At 36.4% G+C, this 19,827-nt stretch overlaps 1 protein-coding gene across 3 annotated transcripts in view; it reads left to right on the top strand.

Moving 5' to 3' along the window:
• TNKS2 (tankyrase 2) overlaps positions 1–19,827 on the top strand; it is a 68,286-nt gene that overhangs the window by 45,661 nt on the left and 2,798 nt on the right. The window contains exons 18-26 of one of the 3 annotated variants that reach the window (XM_072806130.1): positions 622–810; positions 2,798–3,050; positions 3,956–4,038; positions 5,403–5,523; positions 8,801–8,898; positions 9,809–9,883; positions 12,929–13,034; positions 16,193–16,379; positions 19,328–19,484. In XM_072806130.1, coding sequence (XP_072662231.1) covers positions 622–810; positions 2,798–3,050; positions 3,956–4,038; positions 5,403–5,523; positions 8,801–8,898; positions 9,809–9,883; positions 12,929–13,034; positions 16,193–16,379; positions 19,328–19,484 — 1,269 coding nt within the window. Of the gene's footprint in view, positions 1–621; positions 811–2,797; positions 3,051–3,955; positions 4,039–5,402; positions 5,524–8,800; positions 8,899–9,808; positions 9,884–12,928; positions 13,035–16,192; positions 16,380–18,352; positions 18,655–19,327; positions 19,485–19,827 lie in introns of those variants that run through there. The other 2 variants (XM_072806132.1, XM_072806131.1) reach the window with 2 other exon arrangements.

Raw genomic sequence — 19,827 nt, 5'->3', positions numbered from 1 at the left:
GGGCATTTAGCTTGACTTTTTCATTTTTTAGAGGAGTAAATATGAGGACTAAAGAGATTAAGTAATGTCCACGTCTCAATTCTGATTTTGTTGTAAGCTAGCTGTGTGACATGCAGCACATTTGTCATTCGTTGTATTACCTTCTTTACCATCTCTTATCTTCAGTAAGATAGTTTTGTTTATTTGTTGATGCCAGGAAGGATACCCACTAGGACTCCTAGGAGTCTGTAGAGTTTCAGATGCGTTGTTCCTGAGTTTATAAAGACCCTAAAATGTTATAATCAATATTGGCCAGCTTCAGTCGTATAATTGGAATAACTGAGAAAGGTTGCTGATTTATAAATCGATGTTTAGCAGTTATAAAACTTGAATAAATGAGAAGTTATTTAAATTGTATTCATTTATTTGGTTCCCATCCGGTATAGAATTCTTAAATTCTCAAGTTACTAAAACATCTGTAATTTTTAATCAGCTACCCATAAATTATGTTTGGGAGCAACACAGTTTTTCATTTCCAGAACAGGTTTGAAAATATGGAAAAATAGGTATATAGTAAGTTTCTTCTTGGGAACTAAAATGTGGTAATATTTCAGACTGTAACAGGAATATTTTCTTTTACAGCATGTAGATGTAGCAGCTTTACTAATAAAGTATAATGCATGTGTCAATGCCACGGACAAGTGGGCTTTTACACCTTTGCATGAAGCAGCCCAAAAGGGACGAACACAGCTTTGTGCTTTATTGCTGGCCCATGGAGCTGACCCTACTCTTAAAAATCAGGAAGGACAAACGCCTTTAGATTTAGTTTCAGTAAGTGATGGACTCTTTGAAAAATCTCATTGCTTTCTGACTTTTTAAAGTTCACTTAGTAGATATAAAATGTCTTCATGGTAAATGTGGCAAAATCTATTTTAGCCCAGTCTAAATGTAGGACATCTTTGGCGTTAAAATATAATATGTAAATAATAAGATTATCAATCAGTTATTGTATCCGGGGTGCTTTTAGAAATAGGAAAAAGAAGTGTATGGTATTGCTGCTTATGTTATTGGGAAACAAAACAGGCGCAGGCCCTCAGTGAAAGCTATTATGGTGTGTACTATGCAGAGTCATAGAGGACATATGATGAACCTTCCCAGTCAGGGACATTGCTCTCAAAGTGCAGCCATAAAACCAGCTTATAGTAGGGATTCCCTTCCCTCCCAGACTGCCTCTTCCCAAAGTTCCTGTTCCTCACTTATCTCACCGAAAGTATTTGTGAAACAAGCTTGTTCCTCCAGTTTTCTATGAAGTTTGTTTGGTTTTGGTTTTTTCCTTCTCCCAAGGGAACTCATGTAGGCATCTCCATTGTAGCCTCTGCCTTGGCCACTGTGACATAGGTGTCTCTCTTGCCTTTACGACTGTGAAATTGACCAGGGCATTGGAGGAAAAGGGAGAAGAAATTCTTGTTCAGATGGGAAGGGAAGTGTCTTCTACATATTGCTTTCTCCTGAGAGAGATTCCACTGTTACAGATTACACTGAGAAGCTGATTTAGTTCAGCTGCATTGGGGGTTAAATAGATTTTTCTCAGCAGGCTGACAACCCAACAGTATTTGCAGTATTTCTTCAGGGAAAAGTCTTTCTAGTTCCAAAATACTTTGGAAGTATACTTTTCTAATTCATTCCACCCATTTGTTCATCCACCAGACATAATTGACATGAAACAAAGGGCTCTAGAGAACAGGTGTGGACTTTAGGGTCAAACAGAACTGCCTTAGAATTCCAGCTCTGCCACTTAGAGTTGCACACTCTTTCACCTTGCCTAGTCATCTACAAATGGGGGCAAAATATGTCTGGTTAAGGGGCACCTGGCTGACTGTCAGAAAAGCATGCTACTCTTGATCTTGGGCTTGTGAGTTAGGGCTCCACACTGGGTGTAGAGATTACTTAAAAATGAAATCTTTAAGATACATACATGTGTGTATGTATATGTCTAGTTAATATGAAATTTAAATGAGGTAATGTGCTTGAAGTCCCAGGTATGATAGCAAATACATAAAAAGCACCCAACAGATCGTTCTATTATTTTAAAATGTTACCTACAAACTGTGAGTGCTGTGGAAGTCCTCAGACTCTGGTAGGAAAAAGGTAAGGATTAGAAGAGACTGTATCCATGACTAGTCATGAAAACAAGTACTGATTTACTTCTTGCTATTAATTAGTTAGGGTCTTAATTGAGCATTGTGAAAAAAATAGTATATATCACTAATTAAACAAATTAATATACTAGTAAATTTGGGGATTTTTTTTTCCATGCTAGCTGATTTTATTAAAATGATGATCTCACTCCCCCCATTCAATTTTAAGGAGCAAATATATCACTGAATATTTTCCAAGAAATATAAACAAGTCATTGTTTACTAAAGTTCCATGTAGATTGAATTACTTCTTCCAGAATAATTGCATTAGTGTTAAAATTTTCTTACCTTTTAAAATTGATATTACTATAGCTCATTTCAGTGTTTTTCAGAATATCATAGTATCAAAGTTAGGTTTTTTTATGCTTTGCTACATTTAACAGGGTTTTTTTTTTAATTTTCTGTGTCTTTGAACAGATTTTCTGAATTATTTTAGATTTGGTAACAGTTTGACTGGATATCACTTGTTTTACTTTTGAAAATAATCATTTTTATATAATATGCAACTCTAGTGCAAATCTGCTGAGTTTTTGTCATATTTTTAAATGCGTTCTGTTGGGTATAGGAGAATTTTAAAACTTGGCTTATCACAGATTTAATTTCTCTCTGACCCACACCAGGCAGATGATGTTAGCGCTCTCTTGACAGCAGCCATGCCCCCTTCTGCTCTGCCTTCATGTTATAAACCTCAAGTGCTCAATGGCGTGAGAAGCCCAGGAGCTACCGGCGATGCTCTGTCTTCAGGTCCATCCAGCCCATCAAGTCTTTCTGCAGCCAGCAGTCTTGACAACTTATCTGGGAGTTTTTCTGAACTGTCTTCAGTAGTTAGTTCAAGTGGAACAGAGGGTGCCTCTAGTTTGGAGAAAAAGGAGGGTGAGACATTCTGCAAAAATAACTTTCTGTCTTGTAATATAGCCACAGATTTGTCATTTAGAATTATAACAAGTCATTTTTTAACCTTAAATACAACTGTTAGTACCAGTTTAATTAGCATAGCCTTTAAGTTTTAATTTTTTTTTTTTTTTTTTTTTTTTTTTTTAGCCTTTAAGTTTTAGTCTTTTGTTGTTTTCTTTATGTTATTAGTCCCTAATGAAACTTTCTCCTTCCAAGTTGAGGCTTGATGAGTCTTACGCTGCTAACCTACTCTTTAGACGTAAATATGCTTTTTGAAGGGTTTAAAAGTCTTGTGGTTGAGTAGTTATGCTTTATTTATCTCTTCTGGTGTATTTTTACAGTTATGAAATACCTTTACTCCATGTCAGAATATCCAATTATGAAGATAGGGGTTTTTTTTAAGGAAAGAAAAAGATGCACATACTTACAGTCTCTATAAAACTGTTCTCTCTACCTCATACCTGTCCAAATTTATCTCACCTTAAGTGGCATTGTGGAACTTGTTTACATAAACTTTTTCGTGAAGTCACTTACATTCTCAAAGATAAGGAACTTTTTTTTTTTTTTTTTTTTTTTTTTTGGTGAAAATAAAGTTGACATCTTAGTTTCAGTATGGAAACTTATTATAAACACACAGTTAAAAATAATATTTTTTTAATGCTAAGATTTTTTTTAACCTGAGAGTGCCCCCATTGGCTGTTTATTCTAATGATGTTAATTTTGTAGCTTTCTCTTTTTGCAATTTTTGTTGGTATGTTCAGTATTATATCCCAAGTGACAGTATTTTGATTCATCTTTACATTCTTCATGAGTATAGTAATTCCACAAAACTTTGTTGTTATAATGTTGATATACGTTATTCTGTTCTGGATTTTTTTTTCCAGTTCCAGCAGTAGATTTTAGCATAACTCAGTTTGTAAGGAATCTTGGGCTTGAGCACCTGATGGATATATTTGAGAGAGAACAGGTGAGTAGATGAATTGATTTTACTTGGTTTGATTTTCTATAAGACCTCAAGGAAAAATTAATGCCTTGAACTATTCAACCTGCTTGCAGAGAGAGGAGATTTTTTTTTTTTTTTTTTTTTTTAAAGACTAAAAAATCAGTCACTCTCTTAGTTTGGCTTGATCTTGGAATTTCTGTTCTGTTAGCACATAAAAATCGATTCTCATGCAATAAAAAAATACATGGAAACGTGAAAATACACATTCTTTTCAAGTGCACACGAGACATTCTCTAAAATAGATGATACCGTAAATCACTGATCAGGCTTCTGCAAATACAAAAAGATTGAGATTATACCATGCATATTTTCTGACCACAATGCTATGAAACTTGAAGTCAACCACAGGAAAAAGTTTGGAAAAACCATAAATACATGGAGGTTAAATAGCTTGCTATCAAATAATGAATGGGTCAACAGGAAATCAAAGAAGAAATTTAAAAATACGTAGAACAATAGACTCTCGTGTAGTAATAGTAAAATAACTTTCTGAAATGGAAAGCTTAGCTTATTTTTATTTAGCTCGTAAAGCTCTGTTTGTTCGGGTCAGTCATGTCAATCACTACCTGCTCTAAGTCTGACACTTCACTAGCTGCTATGGGAAGATATGCCAAGCATATATCTAGGCTTTTCTAGAACAGTCCCAGTTTAAAGTATGCTGTCAGAATACATTTACTGATTTTGGGGGGACTAAGAAAATATAGTTACTGTAGACTTACATCCCTAAAGAACTTTTTGGTCTACTTGTGGAGCTCTAACAATATATAAAGAACTAGGTATTGGGTATAGATTTTAGAAATTCAAAGAAAAAAAGGTAACCTTGAGCTGGACTATTCAGGGAAAGCTTCATGGAAGATGTATAAATAAAACAGGATTTTTGAGTGTCTTCATTTTTCACAAAATGGGAATAACGTATTTGAGGGTAAAGGAATAGTTTGAATCCTGAGGCAGAAGTACCAGTTAGCATAGTCTGGAGTCTGGAGAAACCAGTGAAGCATTGTATAAATGGATTGATTACGGTAGAGTGATGGTGGATAACACAAAATAGAGTATCTGAATGTGGTTAATTTGTAAATGGATTTTTGTTTTACGGTTTAACTCAGCTCAGGTTCTTATGCTAAATGAAAGTAATTATTTTTTGTAATTCATACCTAAAATTTAATTAGCTGCAACTTTTTGAGTTCAGTTTAACAACTGGTTTGCTTTCATTTCTAAGCTGTTCAAAAAAATCTGAAGTAAATGTGTGATTCTAATACATTATAAAAACACCAGTATATGAATGTCTACCAAATGTAAGCCTTCTAAACAGTTTCATCCTTTTTTGTAAGATCACTTTGGATGTATTAGTGGAGATGGGGCACAAGGAGCTGAAGGAGATTGGAATCAACGCTTATGGACATAGACACAAACTAATTAAAGGAGTTGAGAGACTTATATCTGGACAACAAGGTACTTCATTTTAAATAAGTTGTATCATCAGTTTAACAGTTGGCATAAAGGCAACTTGCTAAATGATAATTTAAAAATCTATAAGAGCAAGTCCATTTAATGGGAAAAATGCTAATTAGGACTCAAGAAACTTGGTATCAAGTTGAAAACTGCTACTGTTAAGTTTCCTGAGCTTCTGCTGGTAATTGTGTACCTGAATAAAATTTCTGGGCCATTCAGAAGTTTGGTGATTGCTTTTGCTCTGATGTTATTTCTCTTACTTCTATTCAGTTATTTTTGAAGTTATTCTAGCTCTAAAATTTTATGATTCTAAAAGATCAGACACTTGAATATCTCCTATCTTATGGTAATATAATAGGCAATGCCTAGGCATTCAGGGCTGCCCATAAAATAATGTTGTTAACTTCTCTTTTGTTGTAAATGGCTCAACTCTAAATACTTACAATGAAAGTATTGGGAAACAGTGTTGTAACTGAGGAAATTTTGCAAAATAGCATTGAATAATATATATTTCTTCTGAATGTTAGTACTTTTTAAAAATGCAAATTGCATTTGTTCAACAGATGTTAACATTTCCTAGGTACCAAGTCCTGGGTATGAAAAGGTGAATTATTCTAAGTATCAAAACCACATTGTTAAACTGAGGACATGATTTTCCCTGCCTGGAATCAAATATGTCCTGTCATTGAAGTCCTGGCTATATATCTGGAGTTTAAGAAAAACCTAAACTAGCAAAAATGAAGACATTTTCAGAGACAGATGTATGAAGGCAGGATGGGGTCCATCTCAAAAAAGAAAAAATATCTCTAGAAATTAGGTGATTGGAGCTAAGGAATACTTTAAATGGGAATTCTGGAATGGACCAGGATCAATTAAAGGTAGATACACTTTACTTGCCTGGTAGAGTCTAGGACAAAATGTTTAAAATGTGAGGTAGTCTGGAATATGTCTTATAGATAACAAAATGTATAAGGTAAAAACGAAAGAAACCCCATTGGCTCCATGGAATGTTAGTATACAATATAAAAAGCATCAAAAATGAAGAAAAACTAGAACCTTCAGTTGTGGATCATGACTCTACTAGAATAATAGATCTGGTAGGATAGAAATGTCTTTTTTTTTTTTTTACCCTTAAGATTTTATTTATTTATGAGAGACACAGAGAGATAGAGAGAGGCAGACACAGGCAGAGGGAGAAGCAGGGTCCATGCAGGGAGCCCGATGCGGGACTTGATCCTGGGACTCCAGGATCACGCCCTAAGCCAAAGGCAGACGCTCAACCCCTGAGCCACCCAGGCATCCCTAGGATAGAAATTTCAATGTACTACTGGAATAACAAGGACCATTTAGAAAGAGGCAGGTTAAAAAGGAAATCAGGTTGGGCAGCCTGGGTGGCTCAGCGGTTTAGTGCTGCCTTCAGCCCAGGGCGTGATCCTGGAAACCCAGGAACGAGTCCTGTGTTGGGCTCCCTGCGTGGAACCTGCTTCTCCCTCTGCCTGTGACTCTGCCTCTCTCTCCCTCTCTGTGTCTCTCATGAATAAATAAAATATTTTTTAAAAAAAGGAAATCAGGCAATGTTTGTTCATTAAACATACAGTGTCTGGGATACAGTTATTAAAACTGTATTGAAAGGCTCAGGAAACATTGGCAGAAACAGATACCTTACCACCAAATGGCAGAGATACGTAACTCCATGCCACCTCTGGTCAGGAGTCATTTTGCTTATCCAGCTGCAATTGTAAAGGACCATTCATTCCTTCATGGAGGAGAATTGTTACGAGACAGAATGACTGCTATAGCACATCAGGGTCACTTGCCTACATAAATTAACCTTTCTTGTCTTCATTTGAAGCCAGGATTCTATACCTGTGTTATACCTAATTTGTAAAGTGGATCTAGTGGAAGTCTTCTAACAGTCTCATTTTGCTGGCTTAGCCCTAGCTATCATTCAGTGCATCAAGTCAGTAGATTACTTGTCCTCCATCTTTGAGCACAGATAAAACATCTTGGGATGGTACACAGATGCTTTAGTCAAGCATGTGTTATAGTCTTTACTCTATTAAGTCTTTAGTCTCTGAAATATTCCCCTTTTTAAGTCTCCATACTTCTGTAAGTACTGTAATCGAGTCATACCTATAAGTTTGTATCAGTTAAGCATGTTGATAGCAGTCGTGTTATTCAGACCAAAACTCAGAACTAGGTTAGTGCTTTTACATTCCAGAGGCAAGCTGCCATGCACTGACCCAACAATAATGGATTTCATCCCTACCTGGAAAAATAGCAGAGACTCAGAAATCTTGTAAAGACTGAAGGAGAGGTTACAGGTATACCAAAGAAATTAGAAAATTCTGTCAAAGATTCCATTTCAAAAGCTTTTGTGAGAGTAAAGGTACAAAATATAGTTATCTTGACCATTGATATTCAGAAAACACAATATTCATTGCTGAATTAAAGACTATAATGGGTTAGAATAAGCATTCATTAGTTAGTAACTTTTATGGAATACTCATTCTGGGATGATTCAAAATACCTGAGGCGGGCAGCCCTGGTGGCTCAGCGGTTTAGCGCCGCCTTCAGCCCGGGCATGATCCTGGAGACCCCGGATCGAGTCCCGCGTCGGGCTCCCTGCATGGAGCCTGCTCCTCCCTCTGCCTGTGTCTCTGCCTCTCTCTTTGTGTCTCTCATGAGTGAATAAATAAAATCTTAAAAAAAAAAAATTACCTGAGGCTACACAAGTTTCTGTCATAATCCTTCCTCATATGTACAAAAATTAAAGAGACTAGATGCTGAGAGGGCTGTATCATTAGTGAAGGAAATGTGAAGAAGAAATGTGTGACAAACTCCTTAAGGATAAGAGATAAAGAATAAAAACATCTTCTGAAATATTAGAACTTGTCAGGTTAAAATTAGTAGTCTAAATGCAGTGTGGTGTTCTGGTTTGGATCCTAGAACAGAAAAAGGACATTAGTGGGAAAAACTAGTGAAATCCAAAATAGTCTGTAATTTAATAAGTGTGATATATGTACTGTGGCTCTATATAAAATGGTAACATTGGAGGAGCATTAATGTTCTTAATGGTGATGTTAGGAGGTTGACTGAAAGGTACACAGGAACTCTCTGTATGATCTCAGCCTTCCTGAAAATCCAAATTAGTCCAAAATCAAAAGTTTTTAAAAATCAGTAGTAAGCATCAGATAAATCAAGTGGCTGTTTTTGGTTGGTGTTAATTGGAGAGGTTTTTTGGCATGTTTTTTTACCTTCAAATTTCATTTGCTAGGTCTTAACCCATACTTAACTCTGAACACCTCTGGAAGTGGAACAATTCTCATAGATCTATCTCCTGATGATAAAGAGTTTCAGTCTGTGGAGGAAGAGGTATGTTCATATACCTTAAATGAATGTTGGGTTTAGTAGCTAAACTTCCTAGACCTTTCCAGATCTTAAAAATGTAATAGGGTTTTTTTAATTGTCCCTAACTCTTTACCACCTAGAAAACCTTCAAAATCAGCATTGAAGGTACACTTCCTCAATAAACTTTAATTCCAGTAACTTGGTTCAGTACTACAGTTAATACTAACCCAGAATTCTGTTGGAGAAGAAAGAGTTTACTGTCATGGGGCAGGTGGGGGGGGAGGGGAGTGCCAATATTTCCCTCCCTTCATGAAAGCAATTACAAAGCCCAGTACCTCACACAAGACCCAGAATATGTGGATTCTACTTATCCAGGAAAGTTTTCTTCCAGCTTGCTTTCCACAAAACTCTTGAATCCACTGAAATCTTTGAATAGTGCCTTACACTTTGAAGAACACATAACCTATATGTGTGAGGAACACAGAGATAAAAAGTTGAGTAGGACTGAGTTCTAAAATTTAAGAAACTCCAGCTCTTAATGAAATATAAATTGTGCTTTATTAGGGCAGCATGAATGGGAACAAATAAATGATTGGGTATTTTTTAGCTTTTAGGTGATTAACTTTGTATGTTTAACTCAGCTGTGCATCTGTTTCTTTCTTCCTTTAGTTTGCATTAAATAATTTTCACCTAAAAAAAAAATAATAATTTTCACCTATAAATATTATTTTCAGATTGCTAGCTAATTAGCTAATAGCTATCTCTAGAAAATAGTACTTGTGAACTTACAGAACTCCTATTCCTTAAACAACAAAAATATTAAAATCTCATTTTGTATTCTCAAAAATACAATCATAAGAGTCAAAAAGCATGTTCCCCATATCAGAAAAAAACAAAAGTTAATACACATATATTTGACATATTTTTCCATCAGATGCAAAGTACAGTCCGAGAGCACAGAGATGGAGGTCATGCAGGTGGAATCTTCAACAGATACAATATTCTCAAGGTAATAAGATAGTGAAAATAAAGTTTTCTGAGACCATAGTTTTTTCAAGCCTGAAACAATATTTAACTTTCATAAGAATACAATGATCTGTCTAATCTATTAAGTCTTTGACAGAGCATCAGGGGATATTTGGGGGACAATTGTATCCTTGGAAGGTTAAGATTCTCAAAATCAGGATGCCTGAGTGGCTCAGATGGTTAAGCATCTGCCTTCAGCTCAGGTCATAATCTCCAAGCCCGGGAATCGAGCCCCACATCAGGCTCCCAGCTCAGTGGGGAGTCTGCTTCTCCTTCTCTCTCTCCTCTGCCTCTCCCCCTGCTTGTGCTCTCTCTGTCTCTCTCAAATGAATAAATAAAAATCTTTTTAAAAATTAAAAAAAAAGATTCTCAAAAATCCTTGTACTGTTTTTTTGTTTTTTGTTTTTTGTTTGTTTTTTGTTTTTGTTTTTGCTTTTGAGGGGAGGTGCTGTTTTCATAATGAATAATTCAGCCCTTGCTGAACATATTCAAGTTTAGAGGTTATGCTTTATCTTTGAATAATGATAAATGATAAATCCTGTAGGTTTAGGCCTTTAAATATATAAACTACTATTAAGGTACTCTGTTAAAGTGCTCGCTTCGACAGCACATATACTAAGGTACGCTGTTATAACAAAGTTGAATTTTTTTGTGGCTCAAGAAAGGCCTCCATCTTTATATTTACACCATGCTTTCTTTTTTCTTTTTTCTTTTTTTTTTTTTTTTGTCTTGTCTTGCTCCTAACTCCAGGTTTCTGTGAGTCCCCATCCATATCATGTTTTTTTTTTAATTTTAGCAGTACTCCCTCTATATCTTCATCTTTGCCAAAAACAGTCTTTAAAAAAATATTTTTTAAGTCATTCAAATGAGAGTCCTAGGGATCCCTGGGTGGCTCAGCCGTTTAGCACCTGCCTTCGGCCCAGGGCGTGATCCTGGAGTCCCGGGATCAGGTCCTGCATCGGGCTCCCTGCGTGGAGCCTGCTTCTCACTCTGCCTGTGTCTGCTTCTCTCTCTGTGTGTCATTCATGAATAAATAAAACCTTTTAAAAAAAAGAGAGAGAGTCCTGTTCTTTTTCTTGAACCCAGGTACTCTTTTCTGGGTCTTTTCCAACTTTGCTGTGTTTTTCTTGAGAACTACAGCAAGCAGAATGCACACTCTACTTGAGATGCATAAATAGTTTTGTTAACTACATTCTTAATAATTCTAAGATAAGATGGTTAGAATTAAACTGTGGCAAGTGGGGCAGCCCAGATGGCTCAGCGGTTTAGCGCCGCCTTCGGCCCAGGGCGTGATCCTGGAGACCCAGGATCGAGTCCCACATCGGGCTCCCTGCATGGAGCCTGCTTCTCCCTCTGCTTGTGTCTCTGCCTCTCTCTCTCTCTCTCTCTCTCTCTCTCTCTCTATCTCATGAGTAAATAAATAAAATCGTTAAAAAAAAAAAAGTATGGCAAGTATCTTTATAATACTTGAATTTTAAACTCAAAAGTGAACAGTATCAGGGTGCCTCTGTGGCTCAGTTGGTTAAGCTTCTGCCTTGGTCTCAGATCATATCCTGGGGTCCCGGGATGGAGCCCCTCTTACTATTGCAGGGAGCCTGCTTCTTCCTCTCCCTTGCTTGTGCTATCTCTCTCTCATTCTTTCTCAAATAAATAAAATCTTTAAAAAGAAAAACAAGGAAATCCACTTAAAAAATCAACAGTATCAAATCTTTCATGTGTTTTATATTACTATTTCAGAAGAACTTATGTTTAATATTAGATCATATTTTAGACTTACTGAATACTAAAACTATTCGTCGAGATGGTTATGTTCATACTATTAGATGATTTAAAATAAAAGCACACATTATTCAGATAAAGGAATCTACTTTTGGAAGCTCCTTTTTATTTGTATCATAGTATGACAAGAATTACATCTTGAGATTTCCATTCATGAACACTTAAAATTAGAGGCAAATTTCAATCAAGTCTACATTATCTGCAAGCAGTAACAAAGTGTATAGAGGTTTGTTAAGGGTGAGGGCAGGAGAGAATGTTTTTGATTTTCAAAATAGTTTAAAATTAAGAAAAGCACTTTTTGAGCAGCCCTGGTGGCTCAGCGGTTTAGCGCTGCCGTCAACCCAGGGCATGATCCTGGAGACCCAGGATCGAGTCCCACGTCGGGTTCTCTGCATGAAGCCTGCTTCTCCCTCTGCCTGTGTCTCTGCCTCTCTGTCTCTCATGAATAAATAAATAAAATCTTAAAAAAAACAAAAAAACAAAAAGCACTTTTCTCTGTAAAGATTTTAATGCAATATTTAATTTTTCAATGATAAAACTTTTTTTTTTTTTTAACATAAATGAGATCTCTGTCAGTTGAGTTCCTTGATTACATCTGTGGCAGTATTTTCAGTTTTTTTCAGGCAAGACTAAAACCACTCCCTCCGATGTGCTCTGGGACCAGCAGGGGGCTGTAACACCTTTAAACACAGCCAAGAAACAGCTCTAGGATTGTGAATTTTGATCCTAGGAATACTCCAAATGATACCAACATCCATCTTTAACTCTTCTCAAGACAAAAACTTTAGGAATTGGAGGCTTAGGGAAGGGTAGAGGGAGTAGTAGTGTGTCTCTTTGTGTATGTGTTAGAATGGTGTTTTTTGGTGTGCCAGATAAAGCAGTGTGAGGTGAATGATATTGTTCTCTTCTAAATACTTACATACAGAACTTAACATACTGATTTGGAGATGTTTTAGTAATAATTCTAAATTAGAATGGGAGTATTTTAGTCAATTAATGGTACTCTTGACCTTCACTTAAGGCAATAAGTAGCTTTTTTTCTCATGGACATTTTTGACTTCCACATGTAGCTATATTTCTAACTTTATATTTGAGACCAAGTATTTTTAGTTGACTAAAATAAAACATAGTTTACATTTCAGAAAAAAGTTTTGCCTCTCTACAGGCTATGTGGCCCATTTTGGCTAAGATGAACAAATAGGTAAGTAATTATGACATAAAGATTTTGATTATTCTGATCTCTTTATAGATTCAGAAAGTTTGTAACAAGAAATTATGGGAAAGATATACACACAGGAGAAAAGAAGTTTCTGAAGAAAACCACAACCATGCAAATGAAAGAATGCTATTTCATGGTAAGATTCCTTTTCCCCAGGACACATGCTAGCTCAGTAGGTAGAGCATGCCACTCTTCGTCTCAGGGTTCTGAGTTCAAATCATACATTAGGTATGGAGCCTACTTTAAAAAAAAAAAAAAAAGATTCTTACCCTACCCTACCACCATCCTCTTCTACATAATTTTTTTGTCACATATGAAATAATGAGTCTGTATATTTCTCATGCCATTTTTTAAAAAAATAAATATTTCTATAAATGTTACATTTATATTTGTATTTCCAACCTCTTTTGAATTTGTATATTTTACAAATGTAATGGATTGTTTATAAATGGGATTACAATAAGGGCAAAGTACAGAAATGGGAATGTTGACTTAATATTTTCCTTTTTTCTTTATATAGATTTTGCATATGATCACTCTGAAAAATGGTGTGCTTTACTTTTAACTAATTGATTGAATTGAAATTAAGGTCTGAGGGGTGCCTGGGTGGCTCAGTCAGTTAAGCATCTGACTCTTGATTTTTGGCTCAGGTCAGGATCTTAGGAGATCAAGCTCTGCGTTGGGCTCTGCCTGCACTGAGTGTGGAGTCTGCTTAAGATTCTCTCTTTCTAAAAAAAAAAAAGATTCTCTCTCCAAAAAAAAAATTAATAAATAAAGTAAGATGAAATGAGGTCTGAAAATCACCTCAGAAGACCATACACATCCTATTCTGCCTTTAATTCTGAGTGTCAAAACTACATTTAACGTCATTCTGTTAAAAGAGCCATTGTCAGAAGTGCCTGGCTGACTCAGGTGATTGAGCGTGCCATTGTACATCTTGGTTTTATGAGTTCAAGCCCCATTTTAGGGGTGGAGATTACTTTTAAAAAATTTAAAAATAAATTCTTTTTTTAAAAAAAGAGCCATTGTCATTGACCTAGGGAACTTTCTGAGAACTTCTGTAGAATTGAGAGCACCATTATTTATTCTTGAAATTTTCTGATTTTATATATATATATATATATATATTGCAAACTAATATATGTTGATTGGTCTGTCTGCCTTTTTTTTTTCTAAGTAGTCTCCATGCCCATCGGAAGCTCACTGTGGACCCTCAACCCACAACCCCAAGACCCAAGATCTGAGTTAAGATCAAGAGTTGGATGTGTAACTGATTGAGCCACCCAGGCACCCCTCATCTTTGAAATTTATAGCAAAGATGAATATAGATATTAATAGAGTGTTCATCAAGTCTTCAAGCACATAGTCGCTTCCATCTGTTTTTCCAGTTGGCCTTGATTGCAGAAAACTTTAGAGACCTGTACACTTCTATAAAACACAGCATTTAGGGGTACCTGGGTGGCTCAGTGGTTGAGCGTCTGCCTTTGGCTCAGGTCATGATCCCAAAGTCCTAGGATTGAGTCCCACATCAGGCTCCCTGCAGGGAACCTGCTTCTCCCTCTGCGTCTCTGTGTCTCTCGTGAATAAATAAATAAAATATTAAAAAAAAAAAAAAGGCTAAAAACACAGCATTTAAATTTCACAATCCCCTGAAAGAATGGCTTATAGCAGACTGAATTGGTGCATAATATCTAAATGGTATTTCTCATTCTGAAACTTAAAAAATCATTTTGAGGGATCCCTGGGTGGCGCAGCGGTTTGGCGCCTGCCTTTGGCCCAGGGCGTGATCCTGGAGACCCTGGATCGAATCCCACATCAGGCTCCCGGTGCATGGAGCCTGCTTCTCCCTCTGCCTGTGTCTCTGCCTCTCTCTCTCTCTCTCTCTCTCTCTCTCTCTCTCTGTGACTATCATAAATAAATAAAAATTAAAAAAAAATCATTTTGATAACCCCTTGGCCCAGAGTATATTATTTATGTACTGACTTGATGGCTATAGTGAATTTTTTTTCTATTTTATAGTATAAGTTATTTTGTTTTTTCCAAATTAATTCAAAGAAATGATTCTATTCAGTATTTCTGTAAAGTGGAATTCAGTGCATTTTCCTGTCCCTTTATGAATAGGGACACTGGGCTTGATGGCTCAGTTAACTATGATACTGGCTTTTCCCAGAGCCATCACCCTACTCTCTGGCCTGGTTCCCTTGGCTACCTCCTACCCATTGGCTAAGCTCTCCTTGTCACACATGCAAGGAAGAGGGGAGAAAGTAGTCAGTGTGCAGAGAATGGAAGAATGCACTTTTTCAGATAGAATCTGGTGTGATGCGATGAAAAGCAGAGAAGTGGAAGGAAGGGAGAAGAGAGGTATAAAAAAGAGAATGAACAAGGGTACCTTGGTGGCACAGTGAGTTAAGTATTCCACTCTTGGTTTTGGCTCAGTTTGTGACCTCAGGGTGGTGAAATCAAGCCCCGTGTAGGGCTCTGTGCAGAGTCTGCTTAAGACTCACTCTCCCCCCCCCCCCAAAAAAAGACTCCCTCTCCCCCTGCCCATCTCATGCCCCCACTACCACCACACACACCTGCTCCCACACTGACATTCCTGCTTTCCCCACCCCCCTCAAATAAATAAATCTTAAAAAGAGAGAGAGAAAGTATGAACATGAAAAGACCACTTTGGCCACTTTTAATATCTAGAAAATGTACACAGACATGAGTGTCATTTTAAGACTTAATTGCATTCAGCCTTGCTATATGAGGTGTATTATGAGACTCTTGGTTCTGGATTTGTATGGATTTGGGGTCTAGAATTTGGTAACTTTGGCATTGATATTTCAAATGATCTTTTTTCTAGTTGGATTTGTATGTGTCTTCCTTTTTGGCATCTGATCCACCACCTTATTAGAAATAGTGCTTCTAAAGTAGTTATTCTAAAAGCTTAAGCTAGCTGACAGTTAACTTGTTATCCTTGTTTTTTTTTATATTCTTTATTGTGGTGGTCGTGTGTGTATGTTTAAGAATTGCACTTCAAAAAGGATTTCATTTATTTTTCTTCTAAAATAATTTTAGGGGCTCCTTGGGTGGCTCAGTGGTTTGGCACCTGCCTTTGGCCCAGGGCATGATCCTGTAGTCCCGGGATTGAGTCCCACATCGGGCTCCCAGCTTGGAGCTTGCTTCTCCCTCTGCCTGTGTCTCTGCCTCTCTCTCTCTCTCTCTCTCTCTCTCTCTCTCTCATATACATAAGTAAAATCTTTAAAAAAAATTTTTTTTTAAATTGTTACCCATCTACATGTATTTTAGGATCTCCCTTTGTGAATGCAATTATCCACAAAGGCTTCGATGAAAGACATGCCTACATAGGTGGCATGTTTGGAGCTGGGATTTATTTTGCTGAAAACTCTTCCAAAAGCAATCAGTATGTCTATGGAATTGGAGGAGGTACTGGGTGTCCAGTTCACAAAGACAGATCTTGTTATGTTTGCCACAGGTAAGAGATTACTTGTTCTTACTTATTTTGATAAGAATTTTATTTTATAGGAACTGGTTTTATATTTGAGGAGAAAGGCATCATCTTGGACAATTTTAGGGATCCAAGCTAGGCATGTTTCAGCTTGCTTTTGGCCTTTCACCAGTTGTAATAATAGCTAGTATTTATTAAATAATCTCTATGGGCCAAGCACAGTTCTGAGCACTTGACCTATATAACATTTAAGCATTAGAACACCTGCTGCTTTAAAGAATATGTATGTAGTAAAAAATATCATTAGGCATGAGAGATTTTATCATGGGCCTTAAATATTATAGGACTGTGGACTCTTTAAAAATGTCGTATTCAAGGGGCACCTACGTGGCTCAGTTGGTTAAGCATCTGACTCTTGATTTTGGCTTAAGTCATGATTTCAGGGTTGTGAGATCAAGCCCCGGGTCAGGCTCCATGCTGTGGAGCCTGCTTAAGATTCTCTGTCTCCCTCGCCCTCTACCTACCCCCATTATTCAAAAAAAAAAAAAAAGTGTTTATATATATATTATATATAAAGTGTTTATATATAATATATATATGAATGTACAACAGCATTACTTGACAAGCCTAATTATTTCGTAGCAATGCATGCAGGAGTCTCTCTCTCTTTTTTTTTTTTTTAAGATTTTATTTATTTATTCATGAGAGACATAGGCAGAGGGAGACGCAGGCTCCATGCAGGGAGCCTGATGTGGGACTCGATCCCTGGTCTCCAGGATCACTCCCTGAGCTGAAGGCAGACGTTCAACCCCTGAGCCACCCAGGCGTCCCAGGAGTCTCTCTTCCATTGTGATATGATCCTAATCCTCAATTTGTGATATTACCACTTGAAAAGTTTAATGAAACACATCAATCCCTTTTAAAAAGCATGTTTTTCCCCACTTTTAGTTACCCTGATCTAATAACCCCGTTGTTAAAATCATTCAGGTAATTTGCCCCTAATTAATAAACTCCTCATAGGTAAATATAAATTATCTTTTGCCATTTAAAAAATTGAGTAAAATTAATATTGAGATTTATTCTATAGTTAGGGCACTGCTAATAAAAATCTAGAGCAGTCTTCATCAAACATTAGCAAAGATGAGAATCACTAAGAGGGCTTGCTAAAACAGATTCCTAAGCCCTACCTACTCGATTGCTGATTTAGTAGGTCTGAGATGAAGCCCCAGAACTTGAATTTCTACTAAGTTCTCAGGTGATACTGATATTTCTGATCACTGATCTGGAAGAAAGCCCTAGAGCCGTAGTCTCAGCCTTAGTGACACATTGGAATTACCTGGGGAGCTTTGAAAACTGCTGCCCTATGTCCCACCCTCAGAGATTCTCTTATAATTGATCTGGATATTAGGATTTTTTAAGTCTTCCCAGCTGATTTTGAAAGGTTACCAAGGTAAAGAACTGTAGCCCTGGAGAAAAACAAGGTCTGTTTGTATATTACTCTTGTTGTTTTCCCCTTTAACTTAGACTTGTGCAGGTGCCTAAAGTCAGCCTTTTTGAACATGAACTCCCGTCTACTTCTGTTTTAGATCATAAATTAATTGGACAGGTTAAAAGCTTATAATTTCTTGAGATTCTATAAATTGAACTCTGCTGCTTTAGTATCTGTAGGTAAAAGTTCCGAGCACTTGACCTCTTTAACTCTTAGTTAAAATAGTTGTGATTATAATAAGCAGTATTTTAGTACCTCTTGTAAACTGTCTTTAGAACAGAATGGTTGATTTTCTGGAAATAAGCTTATTAACTTAAGACCTTTGTATTTGGATTATCACAGCACTGATTGTGACTATAATAGAAATCTATTAGAAATGCTAAGGTTTCCAGCAGGCATATTAAGAATAAAAAAGTTAAAAAAAATAAGAATAAAAAAGTTTAGATGACCTTTCTTCTTTGGAGAACAGAATCAACTGGTTCACCAAAATCTCCTTTTCTCCTCTAAAAAGCAAAAAAGAGAAACCATGAAGTAATTAAAAAAAAAAAAGTTTCATTGGAAATAAGGAAGGACAGCCATAGGCCAAAGGAGATTGGGAGAGTATTCTACTTAAACTTCTGGGAAGGGAAGTTCTTCAAATAGAACCAACATGTCAGCTGAAACCTAAAGAAATGAGTGTTAACCAGTTGAAGAATGACAATGAATACCATTCTCTATGGTAAAGGAAACAGTGTTTATGAGGGCTATGGGGTTAAGAAAGTCGGCCTGTGTGAAGAAAGAAAATTAATGTTCCTGATGCACGATGAACACAAGGTAAGATTAGAGAATTTGGAACCATTGTAAGGAATTTGGGTTTTATGTGGGTTTTCTTCCACATACAAGCCTTTACAAGGTTTTAAGCAGAAAAGTGACGTGATTTGATTAATGTTTTATGTGTTGGGTTGTTTTTTTCTAAATAACTGTTGCTTGGATGGAAAACAATTTAGCTAGGAATTAGAGGAGAAATAGGAAGAGAAGTTTGGAGGCCATTGTTCCCATCCAAGTGAAAATTTTGGTGATTTGAACCAAAGGTAGCAATAGAATTAAGAGAATGAATTTCAAATATATTTTGAAGGTGGAATCAACTAGATTTATCCATTTAGTTGGATAAATGTCCAGCTTTGCAAGCTACTTTATGGGAGCCCCTTAAAATTCCTTCTTCCCACTTGGGCTGTGGTTTGTGCTTTTGCTGGGTACAAACAAGATAGCAGAGCATCCATCTCTATAAGGTAGTTAATTTTCAGTTTATATAGTTAAAATAAGAATTAAAGTGGCAAATTCATTAGAGTAGTACAAGACATTCTTACAAAGTTCTTTTAAGGATGAAATGACAAAAATAATTGTGTTTATGTATAAATAGATTTTTAAAAACTTACACAGTGTACAGAAATAAAACTGCCATGTACTGCCTTGTCATTAGGGAGATCTTTTCCTTTTCACGTTATAGGCAGCTGCTCTTTTGCCGGGTAACCTTAGGAAAGTCTTTCCTGCAGTTCAGTGCAATGAAAATGGCACATTCTCCGCCAGGACATCACTCAGTCACTGGTCGACCCAGCGTAAATGGTCTAGCATTAGCTGAATATGTTATTTACAGAGGAGAACAGGTAATTTAGTTTTTATTTGTTCATCTTCAGAAATTATGTAGAGCCCTATTTTAACCCCTTCTTACTCATCTCTTAAATTGACAACACATACTGCCTTTTTTTCTTTTTTTTTTTACATACTGCCTTAATAACTGAGTTGTGGGGTTTTTTTTTTTACTTATATTTGGAAATAATTTTAGATTTACAGAAAAGTACAAAAATAATAGCGAATTCCCTTATACTCTTTATGCAAATTTTCCTCATGTTCACATCTTCTCACTCTCTCTTGTGTGTGTGAATACGGATTTTTTTTTTCCTTAACTGCTTGGGAGGAAGTTGTAGGCTTGTGTAGCCTTAAATGCTT

Source organism: Canis lupus, chromosome 29, assembly GCF_048164855.1.
Source record: "Canis lupus baileyi chromosome 29, mCanLup2.hap1, whole genome shotgun sequence".
Lineage (NCBI taxonomy): Eukaryota > Metazoa > Chordata > Mammalia > Carnivora > Canidae > Canis > Canis lupus.
This window is presented reverse-complemented; position numbering and strand designations above follow the sequence as displayed.